This window comes from Heteronotia binoei, chromosome 2, assembly GCF_032191835.1.
Source record: "Heteronotia binoei isolate CCM8104 ecotype False Entrance Well chromosome 2, APGP_CSIRO_Hbin_v1, whole genome shotgun sequence".
Lineage (NCBI taxonomy): Eukaryota > Metazoa > Chordata > Lepidosauria > Squamata > Gekkonidae > Heteronotia > Heteronotia binoei.
The window spans coordinates 161,558,162-161,582,668 of record NC_083224.1 but is presented as its reverse complement, the minus strand read 5'-3'; the positions used below and the strand labels follow the sequence as shown (position 1 = coordinate 161,582,668).

Genomic DNA, 24,507 nt, shown 5'->3' with positions numbered 1-24,507 from the left:
TACAGTCTCCTGACCCCTAGGGAAAAAAATTCATGGTGTAACTCTGCCTAGGATTGCACAGAAAGATGGGTTTTTTTTAAAAAAAAAATGAAAAAACTGGACGTGCTAAGTCCATTTCTTATATCAAACTACACAGACTGCTGAAAACACAGAACCTGCCTCCTGTCTTTCCCTTTTCTTTTCCAGCAGCCCCCAACCCAACCCAATCTAAGCCCCACTTTTCTGCAGGAAGAAATGAACTGGAGAGAAAAATAAGCTGGAGCCAGCAGAAAGATCTCCATTGTATCCTAACCTGCATCCTCTTTTTGCTGCTCAAACTTGTATCCCCCACCTGTCTTTTGTTTTGTGTTTGGGAACACCCACAATTCAAAATGCACAGCTCTGCCATATACCTTCCCATGCAGTTTGGCCCTGATGGGCCCATGGTCACTAAACAGGTGAGCAGCAGAGGAGTCACAAACAGAACAGATACATTTTTCCTTAACTCACGACAGCAGACACAGCTGCTGAACCATGCTGCCTCATTACAGGCCTAATTACCCTGAAAATGGATCTTGCCTGTTTGAGCAGATGATTGCCTCTTGGGCACACCCAGCAATTCCTGACTTGGTTTAGCAAACAAATGACTAGTCACCCTTGTAAAGGTCAAATGTACACACCCATACTGACTGACTTTCTTCTATACAGATGTACAACACACAGCTACCCTCAGTTTAAGCATGAACAGCTGTACCAAAAATGCACACACTGAAAAGTTGCATTGGTCTCGCATATGTACAATGGTAACACTGTTCAGATCTCTTTCATGTGTTCATGAAGTATACTATTAAGGTACCGTATTTTTCGGACCATAAGACGCACTTCCCCCCCCCAAAAAAAGTGGGGGGAAAGGTGCGTGCGTCTTATGGTCCGAATACTAAAAGATGAGGGGGGAGGGGCCTGCAGCCCCCGGGAGACAAGCGGCGAGATCACTCCCTCCTCCCCCATCGCCAACCCAGCACTTCGCAGGGAGCGATCTCGCCGCTTGTCTGCCAGCCAGGCATGCTTTCCCCGCGCTTGCGTGCCTGGCTGGGAGACAAGCGGCGAGATCGCTCCCTCCACCCCCACCCCCAACCCAGCACTTTGAAGGGAGCAATCCTGCCGCTTGTCTCCCAGCCAGGCACGCAAGCGCGGAGAAAGCATGCCTGGCTGGGAGGCAAGCGGCGAGATCGCTCCCTTCACCCCCACCCCCACCCCAGCACTTTGAAGGGAGCGATCCTGCCTGGCTGGGAGAGAAGCGGCCGGATCGCTCCCTTCAAAGTGCTGGGGTGGGGGTGGGGGTGAAGGGAGCGATCTCCCTTCAAAGTGCTGGGTTGGGGGTGGGTGTGGAGGGAGCGATCTCGCCGCTTCTCTCCCAGCCAGGCAGGCAAGCGTGCGGAAAGCATGCCTGGCTGGGAGAGAAGCAGCAGGATCGCTCCCTTCACCCCCACCCCCACCCCAGCACTTTGAAGGGAGCGATCCTGCCGCTTCTCTCCCAGCCAGGCATGCTTTCCGCGTGCTTGCCTGCCTGGCTGGGACAGAAGCAGCGAGATCGCTCCCTCCACCCCCACCCCCAACCCAGCACTTTGAAGGGAGATCGCTCCCTTCACCCCCACCCAGCACTTTGAAGGGAGATCGCTCCCTTCACCCCCACCCCCAACCCAGCACTTTGAAGGGAGATCGCTCCCATCACCCCCACCCCCAACCCAGCACTTTGAAGGGAGATCGCTCCCTCCACCCATACCCCCAACCCAGCACTTTGAAGGGAGATCGCTCCCTCCACCCCCACCCCCACTCCAGCACTTTGAAGGGAGATCGCTCCCTTCACCCCCACCCCCAACCCAGCACTTTGAAGGGAGATCGCTCCCTCCACCCCCACCCCCAACCCAGCACTTTGAAGGGAGATCGCTCCCTTCACCTCCACCCCCAACCCAGCACTTTGAAGGGAGATCGCTCCCTTCACCCCCACCCCCAACCCAGCACTTTGAAGGGAGATCGCTCCCATCACCCCCAACCCCAACCCAGCACTTTGAAGGGAGATCGCTCCCTCCACCCACACCCCCAACCCAGCACTTTGAAGGGAGATCGCTCCCTCCACCCCCACCCCCACTCCAGCACTTTGAAGGGAGATCGCTCCCTTCACCCCACCCCCAACCCAGCACTTTGAAGGGAGATCGCTCCCTCCACCCCCACCCCCAACCCAGCACTTTGAAGGGAGATCGCTCCCTCCACCCCCACCCCCACCCCAGCACTTTGAAGGGAGAGATCCTGCCGCTTCTCTCCCAGCCAGGCATGCTTTCCGCGTGCTTGCCTGCCTGGCTGGGACAGAAGCGGCGAGATCGCTCTCTCCACCCCCACCCCCAACCCAGCACTTTGAAGGGAGATCGCTCCCTTCACCTCCACCCCCAACCCAGCACTTTGAAGGGAGATCGCTCCCTCCACCCCCACCCCCACTCCAGCACTTTGAAGGGAGATCGCTCCCTTCACCCCCACCCCCAACCCAGCACTTTGAAGGGAGATCGGTCCCTCCACCCCCACCCCCAACCCAGCACTTTGAAGGGAGATCGGTCCCTCCACCCCCACCCCCAACCCAGCACTTTGAAGGGAGATCGCTCCCTCCACCCCCACCCCCAACCCAGCACTTTGAAGGGAGATCGCTCCCTCCACCCCCACCCCCAACCCAGCACTTTGAAGGGAGCGATCCGGCCACTTTTCTCCCAGCTAGGCATGCTTTCCGCTCGCTTGCCTGCCTGGCTGGGAGAGAAGCGGCGAGATCGCTCCCTTCACCCCCACCCCCAACCCAGCACTTTGAAGGGAGATCGCTCCCTCCACCCCCACCCCCAACCCAGCACTTTGAAGGGAGATCGCTCCCTCCACGCCCACCCCAGCACTTTGAAGGGAGATCGCTCCCTCCACCCCCACCCCCAACCCAGCACTTTGAAGGGAGATCGCTCCCTCCACCCCCACCCCCAACCCAGCACTTTGAAGGGAGATCGCTCCCTCCACCCCCACCCCCAACCCAGCACTTTGAAGGGAGCGATCCGGCCACTTATCTCACAGCCAGGCATGCTTTCCGCGCGCTTGCCTGCCTGGCTGGGAGAGAAGCGGCGAGATCGCTCCCTTCACCCCCACCCCCATCCCAGCACTTTGAAGGGAGATCGCTCCCTCCACCCCCACCCCCAACCCAGCACTTTGAAGGGAGATCGCTCCCTCCACCCCCACCCCCAACCCAGCACTTTGAAGGGAGATCGCTCCCTCCACCCCCACCCCCACCCCAGCACTTTGAAGGGAGAGATCCTGCCGCTTCTCTCCCAGCCAGGCATGCTTTCCGCGTGCTTGCCTGCCTGGCTGGGACAGAAGCGGCGAGATCGCTCCCTCCACCCCCACCCCCAACCCAGCACTTTGAAGGGAGATCGCTCCCTTCACCTCCACCCCCAACCCAGCACTTTGAAGGGAGATCGCTCCCTTCACCCCCACCCCCAACCCAGCACTTTGAAGGGAGATCGCTCCCATCACCCCCAACCCCAACCCAGCACTTTGAAGGGAGATCGCTCCCTCCACCCACACCCCCAACCCAGCACTTTGAAGGGAGATCGCTCCCTCCACCCCCACCCCCACTCCAGCACTTTGAAGGGAGATCGCTCCCTTCACCCCCACCCCCAACCCAGCACTTTGAAGGGAGATCGCTCCCTCCACCCCCACCCCCAACCCAGCACTTTGAAGGGAGATCGCTCCCTCCACCCCCACCCCCACCCCAGCACTTTGAAGGGAGAGATCCTGCCGCTTCTCTCCCAGCCAGGCATGCTTTCCGCGTGCTTGCCTGCCTGGCTGGGACAGAAGCGGCGAGATCGCTCCCTCCACCCCCACCCCCAACCCAGCACTTTGAAGGGAGATCGCTCCCTTCACCTCCACCCCCAACCCAGCACTTTGAAGGGAGATCGCTCCCTCCACCCCCACCCCCACTCCAGCACTTTGAAGGGAGATCGCTCCCTTCACCCCCACCCCCAACCCAGCACTTTGAAGGGAGATCGGTCCCTCCACCCCCACCCCCAACCCAGCACTTTGAAGGGAGATCGCTCCCTCCACCCCCACCCCCAACCCAGCACTTTGAAGGGAGATCGCTCCCTCCACCCCCACCCCCAACCCAGCACTTTGAAGGGAGCGATCCGGCCACTTTTCTCCCAGCTAGGCATGCTTTCCGCTCGCTTGCCTGCCTGGCTGGGAGAGAAGCGGCGAGATCGCTCCCTTCACCCCCACCCCCAACCCAGCACTTTGAAGGGAGATCGCTCCCTCCACTCCCACCCCCAACCCAGCACTTTGAAGGGAGATCGCTCCCTCCACGCCCACCCCAGCACTTTGAAGGGAGATCGCTCCCTCCACCCCCACCCCCACCCCAGCACTTTGAAGGGAGATCGCTCCCTTCACCCCCACCCCCAACCCAGCACTTTGAAGGGAGATCGGTCCCTCCACCCCCACCCCCAACCCAGCACTTTGAAGGGAGATCGCTCCCTCCACCCCCACCCCCAACCCAGCACTTTGAAGGGAGCGATCCGGCCACTTATCTCCCAGCCAGGCATGCTTTCCGCGCGCTTGCCTGCCTGGCTGGGAGAGAAGCGGCGAGATCGCTCCCTTCACCCCCACCCCCATCCCAGCACTTTGAAGGGAGATCGCTCCCTCCACCCCCACCCCCAACCCAGCACTTTGAAGGGAGATCGCTCCCTTCACCCCCACCCCCAACCCAGCAATTTGAAGGGAGATCGCTCCAATCACCCCCACCCCCAACCCAGCACTTTGAAGGGAGATCGCTCCCTCCACCCCCACCCCCAACCCAGCACTTTGAAGGGAGATCGCTCCCTCCACCCCCACCCCCAACCCAGCACTTTGAAGGGAGATCGCTCCCTTCACCCCCACCCCCAACCCAGCACTTTGAAGGGAGATCGCTCCCTTCACCCCCACCCCCAACCCAGCACTTTGAAGGGAGCGATCCGGCCACTTTTCTCCCAGCCAGGCATGCTTTCCGCGCGCTTGCCTGCCTGGCTGGGAGAGAAGCGGCGAGATCGCTCCCTTCACCCCCACCCCCATCCCAGCACTTTGAAGGGAGATCGCTCCCTCCACCCCCACCCCCAACCCAGCACTTTGAAGGGAGATCGCTCCCTTCACCCCCACCCCCAACCCAGCACTTTGAAGGGAGATCGCTCCCTTCACCCCCACCCCCACCCCAGCACTTTGAAGGGAGATCGCTCCCTCCACCCCCAACCCAGCACTTTGAAGGGAGCGATCCGGCCACTTTTCTCCCAGCCAGGCATGCTTTCCGCGCGCTTGCCTGCCTGGCTGGGAGAGAAGCGGCGAGATCGCTCCCTTCACCCCCACCCCCATCCCAGCACTTTGAAGGGAGATCGCTCCCTTCACCCCCACCCCCAACCCAGCACTTTGAAGGGAGATCGCTCCCTCCACCCCCACCCCCACCCCAGCACTTTGAAGGGAGATCGCTCCCTCCACCCCCACCCCCAACCCAGCACTTTGAAGGGAGATCGCTCCCTCCACCCCCACCCCCAACCCAGCACTTTGAAGGGAGATCGCTCCCTTCACCCGCACCCCCATCCCAGCACTTTGAAGGGAGATCGCTCCCTTCACCCCCACCCCAGCACTTTGAAGGGAGCGATCCTGCCGCTTCTCTCCCAGCCAGGCATGCTTTCCCCGCCCTTGCCTGCGTGGCTGGGAGAAAAGTGGCGAGATCGCTCCCTCCGAGGAAGGGAGGAGGAAGCCCCGCTACAAGCTTTAGCCAGGCAGAGAGGAATCACCCCCCCCTCCGCAAAGGCAGCACTTCGCTATGCGCTGCGTTTGCGGGGGGGGGGGGGGCCTTCCTCTGTCTCTGTCTGTGTGGCTTCAGCTTGTGCTGATAGCAAGGGCTGGGTTCGGAGGCAGCCAAGCCTCGGATCCCAGCCCTTGCTATCAGCACAAGCTGAAGCCAGGCAAAGAGGAAGCCCCCCGCTCCGCAAACGCAGCGCTTGGCGAAGCGCTGGGTTTGCGAAGGGGGGGGGGGCTTCCTCTGTGCCTGTCTGCCAGGCTTCAGCTGCTGCTTCTAGCAAGGGCTGGGATCGGAGGCAGGATTGAGAGGGGGAAGGTGCCCAGATCTGGGTGCACAGCTTCAAAAATTTTTTTCCTGTTTTCCTCCTCTAAAAACTAGATGCGTCTTATCGTCCGGTGCGTCTAATAGTCCGAAAAATACGGTAATTTCAAGGGCAATCAAACTGCTTCAGGGGTTTAAATGAATTGTACATGCATTCATTTAGAGGTGCAAGACAGTAAGAATAGGGTTGCCAGGTCCAATTCAGGGGTGAAGACAGGAGACTTTCCCTTTCCAAATAAATAATAAAAATACAGCAGTGCAGTTCCCCTGAATACAGTTTTTATTTCCTCCTCCTCTTTTTTATCTTCAAAGGGTTCCCCAGCAGTTGCACCTTCACTAAATGAAAGTGAACACACACACTCACAAAGCAGCCAAAATAAGCAGTTTGCAAGCCCACACGTTTGTGATCTCACTGGGGCAATTTACTCATGGGAGTTGCTGGGTGTAGCGATCGGCTGCATTTTAACCAACTTCTTCAGATTAACACAAGAAAATGAAAGTACTGAGCAGAGCAGTCTAAGGGTGGGGTTTTCCTCCTTCCCATAATCAGGTTCTAGTTAATTCTTTACTATCCCTTTTACTATGCAAGCAACTTCTGAAAGAAATGCAAAACAAACAGAGGGACTGGGCTCTCTCTCTTCCTCGCTCACACACTCACTGGGAAGACCCATGTGGCTCTGCCTGCTCGCCACCGCCCCCCCCCCCCCCAGCTTTAACCTCATTGAGATTTAACGGCACGTGCACAGACACCATCATGGCTGTTGGGGCAGGGTTTCCCCCTGCTGGCCAACTGGTTGGAGGTAGGGAAAAGCCTGTAAAACCAGGGGATCCTCCCCTGAAACCTGGGAGCTGGCAAGCCTGGTAAGAAATTGCTCCATCACTTTCTTGGCCTACCTGTCTCTTCTACCTACTATAGGGCAGAATTAGGAATATTCTTCTTGTAGTACATGGAATAAAGGGTGAAAAAAGGGAATAGGTGACACAATGGTATAGGAGATGCATGGACTACCTCTGCCTCAAAATGTTGATAACAAATGCACCATTCTGACAGACAACCTGGCAATTCTATATAACACCAGTTCCATTTATCCATGAAGCAGGTGCCAATATCAAATCAGGAAGTTTAAAGGATACATTTGCACTAAATTTAGATTTTGGGGGAAGGGGGGGTCTTTAAGATCAAATTCATTGCATGTAAGCACATTCATTTTGGGGAGAGGGGGTGACATGGCAAGTGGGTTAGCCTATCCACATGCTTAACCTTATCAGGCAGATTTACACCAGAGAATTCTTAGGCCAGCTTAGTCACCATAATTCAGTCCGGTCTATAGAATGCAAATTGCAGGTTTGTGTAACCTCAATGTCTCAAAATTGTGCAGGAAAAGAATAAATTGATTAGCTGGGCCCTATAACTTCTTACTTTCACTATTCTAAACTGTGATTTATATTTTATGGACAGAACATGTGTGATCTTCATTGCATGTATTTGAACTCTTAGTGTTGGCAATTACAGAATGGCCTTTCTGTGGTTTCAGCTAGTACAATCACCACTATTCTTTGAGTATCAGGCCAAGATTTAAAAAAAAAAAATTCAGTTAGTTATCAGTTAACTTTTTTTAAAAAAAAAAAAGTCGGACTTAAATGGAAATTTCTGCTGCTTAATAAGAGGCTGGGGTAGGAAAGTTTTATAATATTATTTTAACAACTGCTCAATCTTTATTAATATTCCTAATTTCTACATGTTTTATAAATATGTTTTGTTGCTGCTGCTACTTTTAAAGTGTTTTTGTCTGTCTATATTTTTATCCCACCCTTTCTCCAAGGGATTTAGAATGGCATATATGATTCTACTTGTCCTCCATTGCAGCCTCAAAATAATCCTTTTAGGCTGAGAGAGACTGGTCCAAGCTTCGGCTGTTAGTTTCCTAGCTGAATAGGTAATTGTACCCATGATTCTCCATTCCTAGACTGATAGTCTAATGGTTAAGCACTAACCACTAACTGTTAAACCTCTATACAGCTCTGTCTGTATGCATATTATTGCCCTGTTGGTGCTACTCTTACTATTTAAGGCAATATGAAATATTTATAATGTGGAAATTATTGCATTTTGATTTTACTGCATTTTATTATTACAGGGATGTTATTGCAAAGCTGGCAGGCTTTTAAAAAAAATGAATATAATTTGTTTTGGTTTTTTTAATTTCCACTAGGACACATTTATGGAAGGTACAGTCTTGGTCTTTCCAATTTAATTGTGTACACTGCCTTTAACGTCATAGTGGATTCCCTTCTTACAATAGCTAGTATGGGTGTGGAAAATAAATATTTCCAGAAGGAGTCACTAACAGAAGTTGTTCCAATTATTAGAGAGACGTCTTGCTCCTTCATTGAATTGAGGCAGCAGCAGGAAAAAAAGATCTAAGAAGAAGACAGCATAGTTAAGACCACTTAAAGTTCACAGTATATTTGAGAGAGAGAAAAGGTAAGAGATTAATTTACTCACACTGCTAAACAGATGCTTAGTAAAGAGGAAGCACTGTCTTATTTTAAGCTTATATTTGTCTAAGTATGAGTGAAAGGGAAATTTCTAAGCATTAAAGCTTTTTTGTGACATAAAAAAGTTAAAGCCTATTTTTGAACTGAGCTTCAGATTGGTTTTTCTGCTTACATGAGATAACCATAATCAATGAGGAAATTATGATTACTGTGAAGATCAGGGTCTTTGGACTTTCCCTATTTATTTGTAGGTTTTGTAGACCAGGTGACCTGAACCTTGCTACACCTGAGGCATTTTTGAAAGAGCAGCCATGGGGGACAATTGCAAAAGGTGGAGAGGTCCCAACACAAGCATCCTTTCTTGATGAAAGCAGCTATTTCCAAATGGTCCCAAAGGTGATTCCTTCTGGAGTCTTCTGAAGAACTTCCTGCTACAGAGAGGAGACAAGAAACCGTGAATAGCTTTTTCTTTGGGAAAGAGATGCTTTGACAAAGAAGGAAGTGGGCACCAGGAAACATTTAATGGGCAGTATAGTGCTGATGGGTACCATATTGGGGACCCACAATTTACAAGCTAGATTCATATGCTGCAATTCACAGGAACTTTCACATGGCGACTGTTTGGAAGTGCATTTTGCTGTTCTTACACGGTAAAAATCCAGCTGCAAAGCATGTTATTTAGTGTGTGTGAATGCATCCACATATTTGGCACAATGTTGTCTGTATCCTTTTTATTGCAGGGAATTCCTGCTGTCCATGTTAGGCAAATTCCTGGTGTGGAAGCAGCCTATCTGCATATATTAAATTTGTGGGGCCTTCCTGCAAGGATAAGATATTAAAAACTTCTCAAAATAGCTGGCTGTCCATTTTATCTTTTAAAAACCCTCTAGGTCAGGGGTGTCAAATGTGTGACCCACATGCCAAATCTGGCTCCTGCAGGATTGATATCTGGCCTGGGAGCAACTGACCGTCTCCTGCATCCTTCTCCCAGCCGCTGCTGCTGTGTAGAAAAGCATCTCTGAGGGGAAAGGGAAAAGACAGTGCACACGCATGTACCATAGAAAAGCTCCCCCTGATATCTTCTTCCTTCCTCCACTGAGGCTGCTACTTTTCCAAGTCTGTCTTCCCTCATTTGGAGAGGAAGCTTGGGGGAAGGAAAAAGAGAGTGCACACATGTGCACCAAAGAAAAGCTTCCTTACTCTCTTCTTGCTTCCTCGCTGGGGCTGCTCTTGCGTTGCCAAACCTGTCTTCCCTCATTTTAAGAGGAAGGGAGGGAGGTGGAAGGAAAGGCACAATAAAAGAGAGTCCTATGGAACTTTCAAGACCACCAAAGTTTTATTCAAGGTATAAGCTTTCCTGTGCATGCACACTTTTTGGTAGGGTTGCCAAGTCCAATTAAAGAAAAATCTGGGGACTTTGGGGGTGGAGCCAGGAGACTTTGGGGGTGGAGCCAGGAGACATTGGGGGTGGAGCCAAGAACAAGGATGTGACAAGTATAATTGAACTCCAAGGGAGTTCTGGCCATCACATTTAAAGGGACAGCACACCTTTTAAAATTCCTTTCTTCCATAGGAAATAATGAAGTATAGGGGCACCATCTTTTGGGGCTCATAGAATTGGACCCTCTGGTCCAATCGTTTTGAAACTTGGGGGGTATTTTGGGGAGAGGCACTAGATGTTATACTAAAAATTTGGTGCCTCTACCTCAAAAAATAGCCCCCCCAGAGCCCCCAATACCAACGGATGAATTCCCTATTATTCCCTATGGGAATCGTTCTCCATAGGGAATAATAGAATGCCCAGTAGACATTTCCCTCCCCCCCCCGCACGCTTTCTAAAAGGGGGGAGGGCCTCCAAACCAGGAAATCCCCTGCCCCCTCCCTCACACACACACACACACACACACACACACTTACCAGATCTTCTTCCGGAGAACTCTTGCTGTGAAAGTGAAAGCAAAAGAAAGGGCGGGGCTGTTCTCCCAAGCCCTTCCTGCTCCCGGCCCAGCCTTAAAGCGGCAGACATTTTACAAACGGCTCAGGAGCTCTATAATGAAGCCTACAGGTATGTTCTCCCCCCCCTCCACCCCCCACCCCCCGCTTCTCACTTCTTGAAGACCGGGAGATGAGGCTGCAAACCCAGGGGACTCCCGCCAGAGCAGGAGGGTTGGGAAGGCTACTTTTTGGGGGTGGAGGGAGGGAGATCCTTCTGACAAGCCCTGCTCTGCTGTTTACTTTGAGTCCCAATCACACATGTACACAGGTTAAAAAAGGAGGGGGAGCAGGAAAGAGATGTTTCTGGAATAAGGAGAGTTAAAGGAAAATTTAATTCACCCCAGAGTTGGAAACAACTGGTGCTTGCACAGGGGACCTTTCCTTTTAAGAGCTCCACGGCGCAGAGTGTTAAAGCTTCAGTACTGCAGTCCTAAACTCTGCTCACGACCTGAGTTTGATCCCTGGTGGAAGCTGGGTTTTCAGGTAGCTGGCTCGAGGTTGACTAAGCCTTCCATCCTTCCAAGGTCAGTAAAATGAGTACCCAGCTTGATGGGGGGGGGAAGTGTAGATGACTGGGGAAGGCAATGGCAAAGCACCCTGTAAAAAGTCTGCCATGAAAATGTGAAAGCAACGTCACCCCAGAGCCAAAAACGACTGGTGCTTGCACCAGGGACCTTTCCTTTTTCCTAATTAAAAAAAAAAGGATTAGATTTCTATGTGCCTATCTGGGATTTTATTTGCTTTTAAAAAGACACATTTTAGGTAATACAACACTTGGATTGGATTCCATTATTTAATAACTGGAAGTAGTTGGCTAAGTAGTTTACAAATACATTTATGATTCCTTATATTCCAGTTCAACATGTGGTATCCCTCTCTCCCTTTCCACCTCACTGGCTATCTTTCTTCACATTAATTCTTCCTCCCACCCCCCACCCCTGCACTTTTAAAACTTTTTCTTATCACAAGTTTTGTCCAGTCTGAAAGCAACACATTATTTCACTTGGAGAGATCTCCCTTTCCAGTTCTAACAGATAGTAATAACAGAAACCTAACTGCACAGCTAGTCATCTTTATTAGTGGAAGGGAGCAAGAGTCCAGTAGACCTTAATGACTAACATTATTTGTGGCAGGGCATGAGCTTTCATGAGTCATTGCTCACTTCTTCAAATACAGCTAGAATGTGAGCCCATCGGTCTTTATATCTTGGTGAGCGAAGTGATTTCAGATGCCAGATAACAATAAAGCCATTGGTAATGAGAGAAGAAACCTAGGTCTCAATTCAGCCCAGGAGGATGCATTGAGCTTCATTATGAATTGCAATTCAACAGTCTCACTTTCTAATATCCCTCTGAAATTCCTTTGTAAGAGAAGTGTTACTCTTAGATCAGCAACTGGATGTCCTGGAAGGTTAAAATGCCCCCCAATGGTTTTTTAATGTTGTGTTTTATTATAGCAGCAGAAAGAGTAAGAGTCCAGTAGCACCTTGAAGACTAACAAAATTTGTGGCAGGGCATGAGTTTTTGTGAGGAACTGCTCACTTCTTCAGACTTATGTCCATTCATTCTTTGCATCCTCCTGGACCAAACTGAGGTTTCCTTTCTGATTACCAATAATATCTCGACACCTACTACTGTATATCACACCTAACTCAATCAAGCCTATTGCCATTCAGCATCTGAAATCACCTTTAGAAAGTTTCTATCTCTGATACCTTATGTTCAGACTGTATGGGTAGATAAAGCGCAGCAGGAACTTATTTGCATATTAGGCCACAGCCCTTTAGATCACCATTGTTTCAGCAGGAACTCATTTGCCACACCCCCGACACCAAGCTAGCCAGAACTCCATTCCTATGTGTTCCTGCTCAAAAAAAGCCCTGCTTATGTTACATTTTATGTCACACATGGTCTGTCCCAACAAAGTGACATTTATGTCAGATCCTGACCCTCGTAACAAATAAGTTCAGCACCCCTGCTCTAGGTTGTTCTAGGCTATGTGCAAAAGCAAACATAATGGTCACACAGAGTTCTATTTGTTCACAATACACAAGCAGGTGGCTCAAATTCTCAATGGAGGCATGCAGAGAGGACATTGAAAACTTAACCCTTCAACTTCTGCTTGATTTTTGTTAACTGAAGCCAAGCTTCCCATACTGTTATTAGTATTTTAAATGCCAAGTTTCAGTGAGAGAAACTGAATGTAGCTTGAGTGGTTAAATCCCGTCTACGTTCCCTGTGTGACCCTGATCCAAATGAGGTCTTCATAGATGTACAATTAGCCTCTGGAAATAGGTGATTTTCATTATGGCTCTTTGTGCCCTCAGGGACCCCCAATGAGTATCATGGATGTGGGGGGGGGGGGTGAAATGAGCAAGTTTTTCCTTCAACTGGTAGCAAGTGAAACCATATTGTACAAAATTATGCCCATAATTTTAGTTCTATTATTTTATGGATTTGGTGACAAGAATATGACTGCAGAAATGAAATCTCATTATCAAAGCTGTCCCCTTGGGGCTTGAAAAGGTTTCCATTTCTGTGTGCTGTACAATTACTCAGTAGAAATTGGACAAATCATCATAATCTGTTTGACTGTATGATGCCTATGAGAGGGCTGATGCAAGAAAATCCCTTTCTTTATTCAAATGGACTTACCGTCTCTGCTATGTGCTTACACTTAGACCATGGCTTCCACCTTGGCTGATATAGTACTTGTAATGTACTGAGAACCGAGACGGTTTGAAGGCAACATAGTTTATTCAGTAGCACATTACAAGAGAGAGAACACACGGGCCGGGCCCCGCTTATATATAGTACACGGAACAGCCCCCTCATCTGACCAGGCCAATCCTGGTCGGTCAAACTTCCCGCCACAGATCTTGATGGGCGGGGTGACTGGCGAGCTCCATCTGGGGACCCAGGGGTCGCCTTCAGTAGCGATCGCCATGCAGCCAGGTAACTTATGTTCAATACATAACACTCCTCCCCCCTAGCTCAGGACACATAGTCCCACAAGTAAACGGGGGCCGTGCACTCCCGGGTAGACCGCCTTGGGATGGCAGATGGAGTCGGAGCGGTCGCCAGAGCTGCTGGGGCCATGGCCACTGCCGCAGATGGGGTGACTGTTTCCCCTCATGGGAGAACCGCCGGCCTAGGGTTGTCTGCGCCTTGCAACTCGTCTGATGTCCCTGTTCCCTGGGAGTCACCCTCGCTACGGTTGGGCTCTACCTCCCGATTGGCAGGAGCGGTCAGTGGTGTTAGGGTAGATCTCTGTGGGTGTGCTGCTGTGAGCTCCTCTTTGCTCCGTATTGCAGCCGGTTCTTCCGGCAATGTGCGGCGATGTATTTGGTCTATATGCCTCCGCAATACACTGCCTCCTACTGTGGACACATTGTAATGGCAGGACCCTATTACTCGCAGCACCCGGCCTTCTACCCACTTGGGCCCGCACACATAGTTTCTCGCGTATACTGGATTCCCTGGGAAGAATCCCCTGGTTGCTTCTCTGATCTCGGGGGAACTACGGATGTCGGTGGCTCGGTCGGGGTGCAGCCTATCTAATTTTGTGATTAGCTTCCGTCCCATTAACAGCTCGGCTGGGCTGACCCCTGTGACTGGGTTGGGGGTTATCCTATTATCGAATAGGCAGGTGGCTAGGCGATGGTCCCAATCCCCCTGCACGATACGGCCCAGCGCTTCTTTCGTAGTGCGTACCATCCGCTCGGCTTGGCCGTTGGTGGCCGGATGGAAGGGGGCGGACCGGATGTGTTGTATCAGGTATCTCTGCATGAATTCCCGGGATGTGAAGGCTGTCCCGTTGTCCGAGACAATGGAGTCTGGGATGCCGTGTGTGCTCAGGACCCTGCGTAGTGCCCAGATTGCCGCCGCCGAGGTTGAAGCTACCGGGATAACTTCCAACCACTTGGTGTATGCATCTACCAAGATGAAGAATATTTGGCCCTGAAAGGGCCCTGCAAACTCAATGTGTAGCCTAGACCACGGCTTCCTGTGTGCTTCCCAGCATTGAGCGGGGGCGCTGGGCGGTTCGCGTTGGGACTGCTGGCAAGTTTTGCACCTCCGGACCCACCCCTCTATTTCCTTGTCGATCCCCGGCCACCATACATAGCTGCATGCTAAGGCCTTCATCCGTACAATTCCTGGATGTGTTTCATGAAGGGCCCCCAGCACTTGTTTCTGCAGCGGGGGGGGGGGGGAACCACCACCCTGCTCCCCCATAACAGACACCCCTTGTGGGCGGATAGTTCTTCCTTGCGTGTTGTGTATGCCCTGAACTCTTCGCCCTGTTTTCCTTCTGGCCAGCCCCTCACCACCCAGTCGAGAACCCGCGCGAGTACTTTGTCTCGCCCCGTGGCTTTCGCTACCTCTGCTGCATGCAGGGGTCTCTCCGGTAGCGTTTCGATGAGCATCACATGGTGGGCTGAGGCCGGGTCGGGGTCTATGGAGGCAGTGGTAGGCGGCTGAGGGCGTCTGCGTGTCCCATCGCCTTGCCCGGCCGGTGGACCAGGCCATATGTGTAGGAACGGATTCCACCGCAAAACGCGCTGTGAAAGAATCTGGGGCGTTTGGCGGTCTGGGGCTAAGAGGCCCAGGAGCGGTTTGTGGTCTGTGGCTATGGTGAAACGTCTCCCGTACAGGTAGTCATTAAACTTCTGCACCCCTGCCACTATCGCTAAGGCCTCTTTATCTATTTGGGCATAGTTCCGCTCCGCTGGGGTCAGGGTCCTCGAGTAGTAGGCTACCGGGACCTCCCTCCCGTCCGGAAGTTGGTGACCCAGGACAGCGCCCACCCCATATGGTGACGCGTCACATTCTAAGATCACCGGTAGGCTCTCATCGAAATGGTGGAGCACATTGTTAGATACGAGCAGCCCTTTGACTGCCTGGAATGCTGTGTCCTGCTTCTTTCCCCAGACCCACGGGGCATTCTTGTCTAGGAGTCTGTGGAGGGGTTTTGCTATGGCGGCTTTGTGGGGCAAGAACGAATGATAGAAATTTAATTACCCCAAGAAACTTTGTAGCTCCACATTGCTTGTGGGGGAGGGGGCTTTCACAATGGCCTTGGTTTTGTCCGGCGTCGAGTGGATCACCGCCGCGTCTACCGCAAACCCCAAGAACTCTACCCTCGGTACCCCGAGGGAACACTTTTCACACTTAACTTTCAGACCGGCCTCTTGGAAACGGCGGAGGACTTCTCGCATCTGGTTGCTAAATTCCTCCGCGTCTGGTGCGGCGATCAGAACGTCGTCGAAAAACGGTTGCACCCCGGGGATCCCTTTGAGGAGAGAATCCATCAGGCTCTGAAACACCCCTGGGGCCACGCTCACCCCAAACTGCAACCGCCGCACCTTAAACGCCCCCCTGTGGGTTACTATGGTCTGTGCTTCTGCCGTAGCGGTGTCCACGGGCAGCTGCTGGTACGCCTGGGCCAAGTCCAGTTTCCCAAAGATTTTCAACCCCGCTAACGCAGCCAGAATGTGGCTTATTACTGGAACGGGGTAGGGGTTGTCCTGTAGTGCCTTGTTAATGATGCACTTATAATCGGCGCATATGCGCACCTCCCCATTCGGCTTCACCGGGGTAACTATTGGGGTTTCCCATGTGGCGTAGGCCATGGGTTCCAGCACTCACTGGGCTGTGAGGCGGTCTAGCTCTGCTTCGATTTTAGGCTTCAGAGCGAATGGAACCCGCCGGGCCTTCAGCCTTATGGGTCGCACGTGGGGATCGAGGGGTAAGGAAATGGGAGGGCCCTTGTAGCACCCCAGGGCCCCGTCAAACACCTCTGGGAACTCCCGGCACACGTTTTCAAATCCCCGCATCCCCAGCTGTTGCACCCCCACAATCTTTATTCCCAGGGGCCGGAACCAGGCCAGGCCCAACAAGGTGGTGAGCTGCCTTTTAACCACCAATATGTTGAGTTTATCCCTAAACCCATTGTACTCCACCCCCACCGTTGCCCAACGCAGGATTTCAATGGGGTTCTTTTGAAAGTCCCGTAGCACGAAGCATGCCGGTCGCAGTCTGGGCAGGCCACGTGGGCACAGCTTCCTTATGAATTCCTCCGAAATTATGGAGTTGGAGAAACCTGATTCCAGTTCCATCAGGCAGGGTTTGCCCTCGATCCTGACCGAAACCTTGACCTTTTGGAGGGTATCGTTGGGCAAGTTCATTACCTGCATGGAGGCTGAGGCTATCGCATGGTCCTCGGTCGATTCCTGGTTGGTGGACTGGCAGCGGCGGGTGCTCTTGGCCCGGCAGGCCCTCGCGATGTGGCCCATCTTGCCGCAGCTCCTGCAGACCACATTGTGGTAGGGGCAGTCCTGTCGCTCGTGTTGGTCCCCACAGCTGGCGCACTTGGTGGCAGCTGGTCTCTCGGTCGCTCGAGGTCGCTGGGTCGCTCGTGGGCCCATTCCTGTTTGGCAGCGTAGCTGGAGTGCCTCTTCTTTGTCTGGTTGGCTGGGGCCCATCTCTTCCTGATGGACAGCTTCGGCCCTTGTTTTGGGGAAGGTCTTCGTGGTCCACTCGAACGCTACGACCTCGTTGAAGGCACCCTGGAGGGTGAGCTCTTCCCTCGCGAAGAGCTTCTGTTGCAGTCTTTTGTCCCTCAGGCCCCAGGCGAAACGATCCCTCAGGGTCTCTTCCAGCTTTTCATAGCTGCAGTTGCCCGCAATTTGGTGGAGAGCGGCCAGGTAGTCCGCTGCCGATTCTCCCGCCTCTTGGTCCCTCTTGTGGAAGAGGAACCTGCGGGCGATGAGTGAGGGTTGGGGCAAGAAGTGTCCAGTGAGGAGTTGGATTATCTCCTCGTACGTCTTCTCCGTGATCCTCGCGGGGGCCGAGAGACCCTTGGCGATCTCGAACATGGCCTCTCCGCAGACGCTCAGGAGGACGTCTCTCTTTAGGCTGTCCTCCGTTATCCTGTTCGCTCGCATGTAGCACGCGACCCGCTCTGTGTAGGTCTCCCACCTCTCGGGGGTAGCAGGGTTGAATTCTTCGAGCCATCCCTAAATTCTTTTACCTTCATTTACCGTTCGCCCCCTCTAGTATGAATTAAGGATGCTTGAATTCTTTGTTTGTCAACCTGCTTGCAGTTGTTCAGCATGTTGCTTCACTGTATTCCTTCCAAACCATGTAGTACAGCTCAGATATCCTTTCTGTATGTGTGTGGCCTCATAAAATCCAGTTGAGCCCCACTGCTCCCTGTCCTTGTTGTGCAACTGCGGTACTTAGCAGAACTGCTTAAATAGACAAATAAATCAGCTATAAATCATACAGATTGGTCAACTGTCTTTTAATAATTAATAAAAAATCAGTCATGTGTTTTAATAAAATCATATCATTTGGATATTTGTCTAATTATTCCATAGGGATGCTAAAGGCTGCTGATTGCTTTGTATCAGCAACTTCTTTGCATGTGCTCAGTTTGGCAAACAGACATGATCGACAGACTTTTGCAGCCATTCTGCACAAACTGTAACAGGCTGAGTGATTGGCTCATGTCTCTGCTATAGCTTACAACTGTTGAACAAATTTATAAGTATGAGTAGATAAGAAATATTTAATGTTGTCAGTGTTGTGTTAATTATAGAACTGATTCCCCACTAGGCTTGTTCCGGCATTGGAGCTCTTTTCCCCCCAACGTTTCTGTCTGATTTTGCACAAGCTGTCCTGCAGTTGTGACTTGGCCTGCCTTTTTCCCGTGGCAAGCAGAAACCGGTTTTCAGAGGATCTTGCTTGCTGCAGGAAAGAGGCGGGGCAAGTCGCTGCAGCGCAGCAGCTTGTGTGAAATCAGACAGAAGCATCGAGAGAAAAAGAGCTCTGATGCCAGAACAAGCCTAGTGGGGAATCGGTCTTAGTGAATTATAGTGAAATATACCATTCCAAAGTATGTGTCCTAATTTTAATCTTACAGATGTTCAATAGATGGACATTTTTAAGCATCACTAATACTGGTATCTGGAATGGCATCTAAAAATATGAACCTATAAAACCCTGTCTGAATGCTTTGAAGAAATAGATGGATACAACATAGATAGCCCAACAAGATATACCTATATGGATTATGAAGTGAATATTTGTTTAGAATATGTATTCTTTTTATAAATGTCATATTATTTATACATTTAATTTTATTTATAAATTTCCACCACTCCAGAAACCTGCTCAAATAGGCAAGTACCATGAATCACAATTTTAAAAAATGTTTGTGAATGTTTTTGTGGTAAACACTGAACAATTTTGCATTTTCTAGAAAAAGAATGAGAAAGCAGATAAGACATGGTAATCCTTCTGATTTTTCTATTTTGTTATTCTCCAGAAAGAGGAAACAGTCATTCTGTAGAAAGGGAACTTGGCAAGAAGCTATCCAGAAATACATTGTCTTTAAGAAATAAAAATCAAAACTGATAAGATATACTGGATTTTGTACTCAGCGCATGGAAGACTCTATGAAAAGCAGAACCTAAATAATTACATTTCAGAAAATAATTACTGGAAATGGAAACGCTATTTTTTCCTGGCAAGTATGTATTCAACTAATAATAGATGAAGATGGGAAGTAGGACTGTGTGGAAGAGACATTTTTACACTTCTTGGCGTTGCACTAAATTATATATTTTCCTGATTGCCTCCTTCTGTTTCCTTTTGACATATATATTCTTGATTCCCAGTGTTTCTCATCACTTAGCTATTTTACCTTCAATCCATGTTCAAGAAAAATGGTATAGAGTTTTCTTTTTTGCCAGAGATACTGAGGAAGAAAGCAAAGGAAGTGTTTTCTTCAGAAAGGACAGCATGTCCGGTGCTGAAGAGTCTTCACAGAAAAGTCAGGAACCAGAAGGAGATGCTAATTTGTCCAGCAGCATTAGCAAAAGAATCCCAGAGAACTACATTCATCTCCATTCCTACCGTTTTCTCATTAATGAAAGTGACAAGTGTGCAGAAAGAGCCCCTTTCTTGCTACTTTTAATAGCAACCAAGTTTGATGAGCATGAACATAGGCAAGCAATCAGGAAGACATGGGGTAATGAAAAGCTGGTTCCAGGCGTGGAGATCATTCGCTTGTTTATGTTAGGGGTGAATAAGAGGGTCACAAACCAAGCCATACTGAGAGAAAGCCAGCATTATCGTGACATCATTCAACAGGAATTTGTAGACACCTACCAAAACTTAACCCTCAAAACTCTAATGGGCATGAAATGGGTCACTACCTATTGCTCTAAAGCTAGTTTTGTTATGAAAACCGACAGTGATATGTTCGTGAATACGGAATATTTGATACAAAAGTTGCTATGGAATGTTAAACTTCCCAAGACAGACTACTTTACTGGCTCCATTATGATAGGGTATCAACCACATCGTTTCAAAACAAGCAAGTGGTACATGCCAAAAGAAATGTACCCAGAAGATGAATACCCTAATTTTTGTTCAGGAACTGGCTATGTTTTCTCCACGGATGTAGCCACAAAGATTCTTAACAGGTCTTTAAAGGTGCCATATTTATATTTAGAAGATATATATGTAGCGCTGTGTCTCAAAAGAGAAGGAATAAGCTTGACACCTCCACCAAGAGGGGCATTGTTTAACATACACAGTATTCCATTTTCTCCATGCACTTACCACAATTTAATCACCTCCCATGAAGTTAGTCCAAATAATCTACTATTTTTCTGGAAAACATTGCAAGACAAGAAGCATGAATGCCCTTAAGAAAGATGTGAGACAGTGCTCTTCTGGGAGTTATCCAGACAGCAGGTTTTCATGAATACCTACTGCTATAGCTAGTAATGTTTCTCTGTGTGCAATGTAGGAAGTAGGCCATGAAGTTTAGTTAATATGCCCCCACCTGGTTCCTGCCAGCTGTGTGAGCCAGCAACATCAGAAGCATGTGTGGATGCAATGGATCCAAAACAGCAACAACATATTTGCAACTGTTATAAACAGGACCCACTTGCCCTTTAAAAAATATGCACATCTATGTGAGCCCCTGCCTATTTGTTCACTCAAGGAGAGGAGAAAAATGATTGTAGGTTGATTGATGGGCTGAGAATGGTCAGATCTTGGAGCCAGAGTGTCATATAAACAGTGCAGTGTCACATGAAGCCACACTTGATGGGCTTTCATATCCTCACTTTAGGGCACTAAAACTTGCTGATGCACAACTTCATCGGGTTGGCTAAGGGGGATGGGTGGGTTACAGAAATCCAGTCTCCCAATGTGGATTAGCTATCGACCTTAGACACAAATGAGAAATGGGTTAAAAATACCAACAGCCCAAAGCAAAGAAGCAAAGGTATGTGAGTGCATGTGTATGGTGGTGCCTAATAAGGAAAGAGACATGTATTGTGGACATCTCTACAAAGGCCTGTCCGGTGCCATCCCCAAAAGAGGGGATGCCAGGGATTGATGTATCCAGTGTAGAACAGATCCAGGTGGGCAGTCGTGTTGATCTGAAGCAGTAGAACAAATTTTGAGTCCAGTGGCACCTTTAAGACCACCAATGTTTATGGAAGATATGAACATTGAACATTGGTGTGCATGCACACTCCCTCCGATACTCTTAAAAGGTGTCACTGGACTCAAAATTTGTTCCAGTGTAAGTTAAGTTATTCTTTTGTTTGCTTTGATACTGAATGTGTTTTTGTGGATTGTAAATTTCTGTGCTCCTCTGTTGGTATTCAGAATGGAACTTAGTGAATAAAGCTTTACTTAATTTCAGAGCAAGAGAGCACATACACTCACCCACAGCATATACTGTTCATTTACACTACTGTGTTGTTCCCTTTCTGGTGGCCCTGATGCCAGAACGATGAGATAAGCAATTATTTCAGGGTGGTGGCAAACCTTTTGGAAAGATCCAGGGGTTCAGAGAGAGTCCTGGAAAAGAACAATGTAAGAACCAAGTCAGGCCGGGAGACACCACGATTTCCATGGAGAAAAGACACCACGATTTCCTCCAGACATTTTTCTGTGTCTCTTGCAGTGTCAGGAATGTCAGGGTAGGAGGCAGGACAAAGAAACCTGAAGGTTTGTAACAGCAACCACTAAGAGATAAGAGTGTGTGGATGAGACTTGCAAATCCAGTATTCTCCTTGTCCTTCTCTATGGGTTTCAATGGTCAGTTAATGCAAAATGGCCTTCTGTGAAGGAAGTAAGGTCCTTACAAGATCTCTTCTTGTAAATTCTGGATTTCATCTCTTTTCGCTTTCTCTGTGATAGATGTGTCTTCAAATGAATGAATTTTAGGGAGTAATAGTGTTTATTACAGATAGAAATGACTGCTTGGTAGGTCTAAATATTCATACTTAGCCATAACAAGTGCCAATTCATCACCTACTTTGTCATTACTTTTTAATGATCACGTCAACAGGAAGATATTTTAAATGGTTCATCTTCTGTAGAAAAGCAGACTTAAGAATAATCTGTAATGAGCTTGAATGAGTGTAGCATCAGATGTCTATTAAATTCAGATTTCATTTTAAAATGAATTATTTTTAAAGATGTTCTTAGGAGAGCCCCAGTTATATTACTATCCTCTTTTTACCGAAAGGTGGCTGTGGGCAGCTGCAAATTTGATTAGAGCAATGGAATAGGGAGGAGATGCTGAATACTTGCCCTGTGGACCATTTTCCTGATAAAATCCACTGTCCAAGCTGCTTTCACACCTGCAAAAGGGAAAGGTATCATATCATCCCCTAAGTAAGATCACTTACAGCTGTTCCATTGTTAGCCAAATTGCCCTCAAAAGAGGTTGGGGAATTAATAGGTGGGCAACTATGGTTCAATGGGATCAAGAATCTATGTATATAAGATACTGCTTCCAGAAATTCTTACTAAATTGTAAGCCAAAATGCCCTCAAAACGAGGTTGGGGAATTGACAGGTGGGCACCTGGCTTAAAAAGGATCTTGAATCTATGTATACAGGATACACATCCAGAAATTATTGCTTAAATTTGCCAAGGATACTAATTAAGTAAAACAATTAAAAATTATTGTAGAAAAATATAGAACACACATACAAGGCAATGAATACATACAACACACATACAGTCCTAATAAAAATAGAAAGAAATGCAGAGATAACACAATGATGGACAAACAGGGTGATAATTACTGATCGTAGTCTTCAAGGAAGGCTCCAATGGCGACGAACGAGGACTAGGGGGAAGGGACCCTCAACTGGCCAAGAATTGGGGATGTATCTAAACAGCAGGGCAGGGATACTGCTAGATGCAAACCTGTGGGGAGCTGGACCACAGCTTATAAGGACAACCTTGAGCCCTTAGGGGATGGGAGATACAGGGACAGATGAGTGGTTAGCTGGTACATGACCTCAGAAAAAGGGGAGGCTCTGCAATGACCATAAGGGCTGGACTTATGCATTAGCCAATAGCCAGTTTATTGGGGCACCTGATTGGCTGCCCACATCTGGTTGGCCCTGGTTACCTGATTGGACTTCCAGGTAATGGGCCAAGGAGGAAGCTCCAGGATGACCATTAAGGGAAAGAATGGGAGAAATTATTGGGGTGGGGGGTGATTAAAACTATCAAGCTTATCTAAAAAGGTGACAATAGATGGCCAAATTGCTACCTAAGGCAACACTTGGTCCATACAAAGACACTTGGATCTAGGTGAAGATGTTCTTCCTCTTCTTCATCTCTCTACTGGCACCAGTCTTTGTCTTTGGTTCCGTTGGACAAAGGCTTAAGCAGTCTGGCAGGATCCACGCCTAAGATAAGCTTGATGGCTTTATGCACAGGTGACATCTGTTGAGTACGTGAACCTCCCGCTTCGCTGTTATGGAGTCTGGCACTGCAGGAAGACAACTGCTGGTAGTGTTAGCCTTCCAAGTTGGATCTTTGGTCAAGGCTGGAAACCGCTTGCCTGGACAGTTCCTGGCAGCGCAACGTCTTCTGCTACAACAGTCAAGATGGTGATCGCACGGAGCGACTGGAAACCATCTGTTCTCCTGGTTAGCCTTCCTCGAGAGACACGGAGTGCTGCTGCAACGTTGTGGCTGTTAGTACTCATAAGTCCCTTCCAGTCTGGTAGATAAAACCCACGTTCTCCTGGCAGATGTGTGTGAGTTGAGTCTCCAGGCACCCTGGCAACCAAACGAGTGACTACGATGTTCTGGAACTAGGGGTATTTTTCTCACAAAATTGACCAGGACACTAATTAAGTAAAATAATTATGCTTTTATTACAGAAAACTATAGGCCACATATATAAGGTTATGGACACATACAACACACATGCAGACCTAAGAAAACAGAGAAATCGATAGAGGGGTAACACGGGTAAAAACATAGACAGGGTATACGACCTGATCCTGGTGGCTTAGGGTCCAGTCAGAACTAGAAGATATAGACATGCACTGTGATGTGCCATGCCTGATGCTCCTTACTTAGAGTAGGGAGGGAGGAACAATCTGGTTACATATTGCTCAGGCAGAGAGAGAGAAAGCATGCTCGCTCCCATGTTATAATATTTTTGGAAAGGGAGAGGTCCTCCCCAAAAAGGGGCTGGCTTGTTTGTGGGCAGTGTTTAATCTATTCTGGGTACCTGACTGGATGCCCACCTCAAGCCAATGAGCAGACCTGGATCTGGTTACCTGATTGGGTTTCCAGGTAACAGTTGGACAGGGCATGGAATGAAAGGATTAGCAAGTACTTTATGGGTTTTACCTATTGACAAACTACCCTAAACAAAGAAAAGACAGTGGGTCAATTTAGAGCCACATTGTTAATCTACTAACACCATAGCTACCACAATGGGGCTCTCCTGCAGGAGGGGCTTGATTGTCAGCGTCAGTTACTTCCTTGGGCTAATCCTTTTGTTTCCAGGATCTTA

General features: G+C 49.2%; 1 protein-coding gene across 1 annotated transcript; it reads left to right on the top strand.

The window, feature by feature from the left end:
- Positions 1-19,077: 19,077 nt before the first annotated feature.
- Positions 19,078-20,444, top strand: LOC132567677 (beta-1,3-galactosyltransferase 1-like). The gene has a single exon (XM_060233350.1). The coding sequence runs from the start codon at positions 19,201-19,203 to the stop codon at positions 20,362-20,364; it is 1,164 nt and encodes a 387-aa protein (XP_060089333.1). The 5' UTR covers positions 19,078-19,200; the 3' UTR covers positions 20,365-20,444.
- Positions 20,445-24,507: the final 4,063 nt, after the last annotated feature.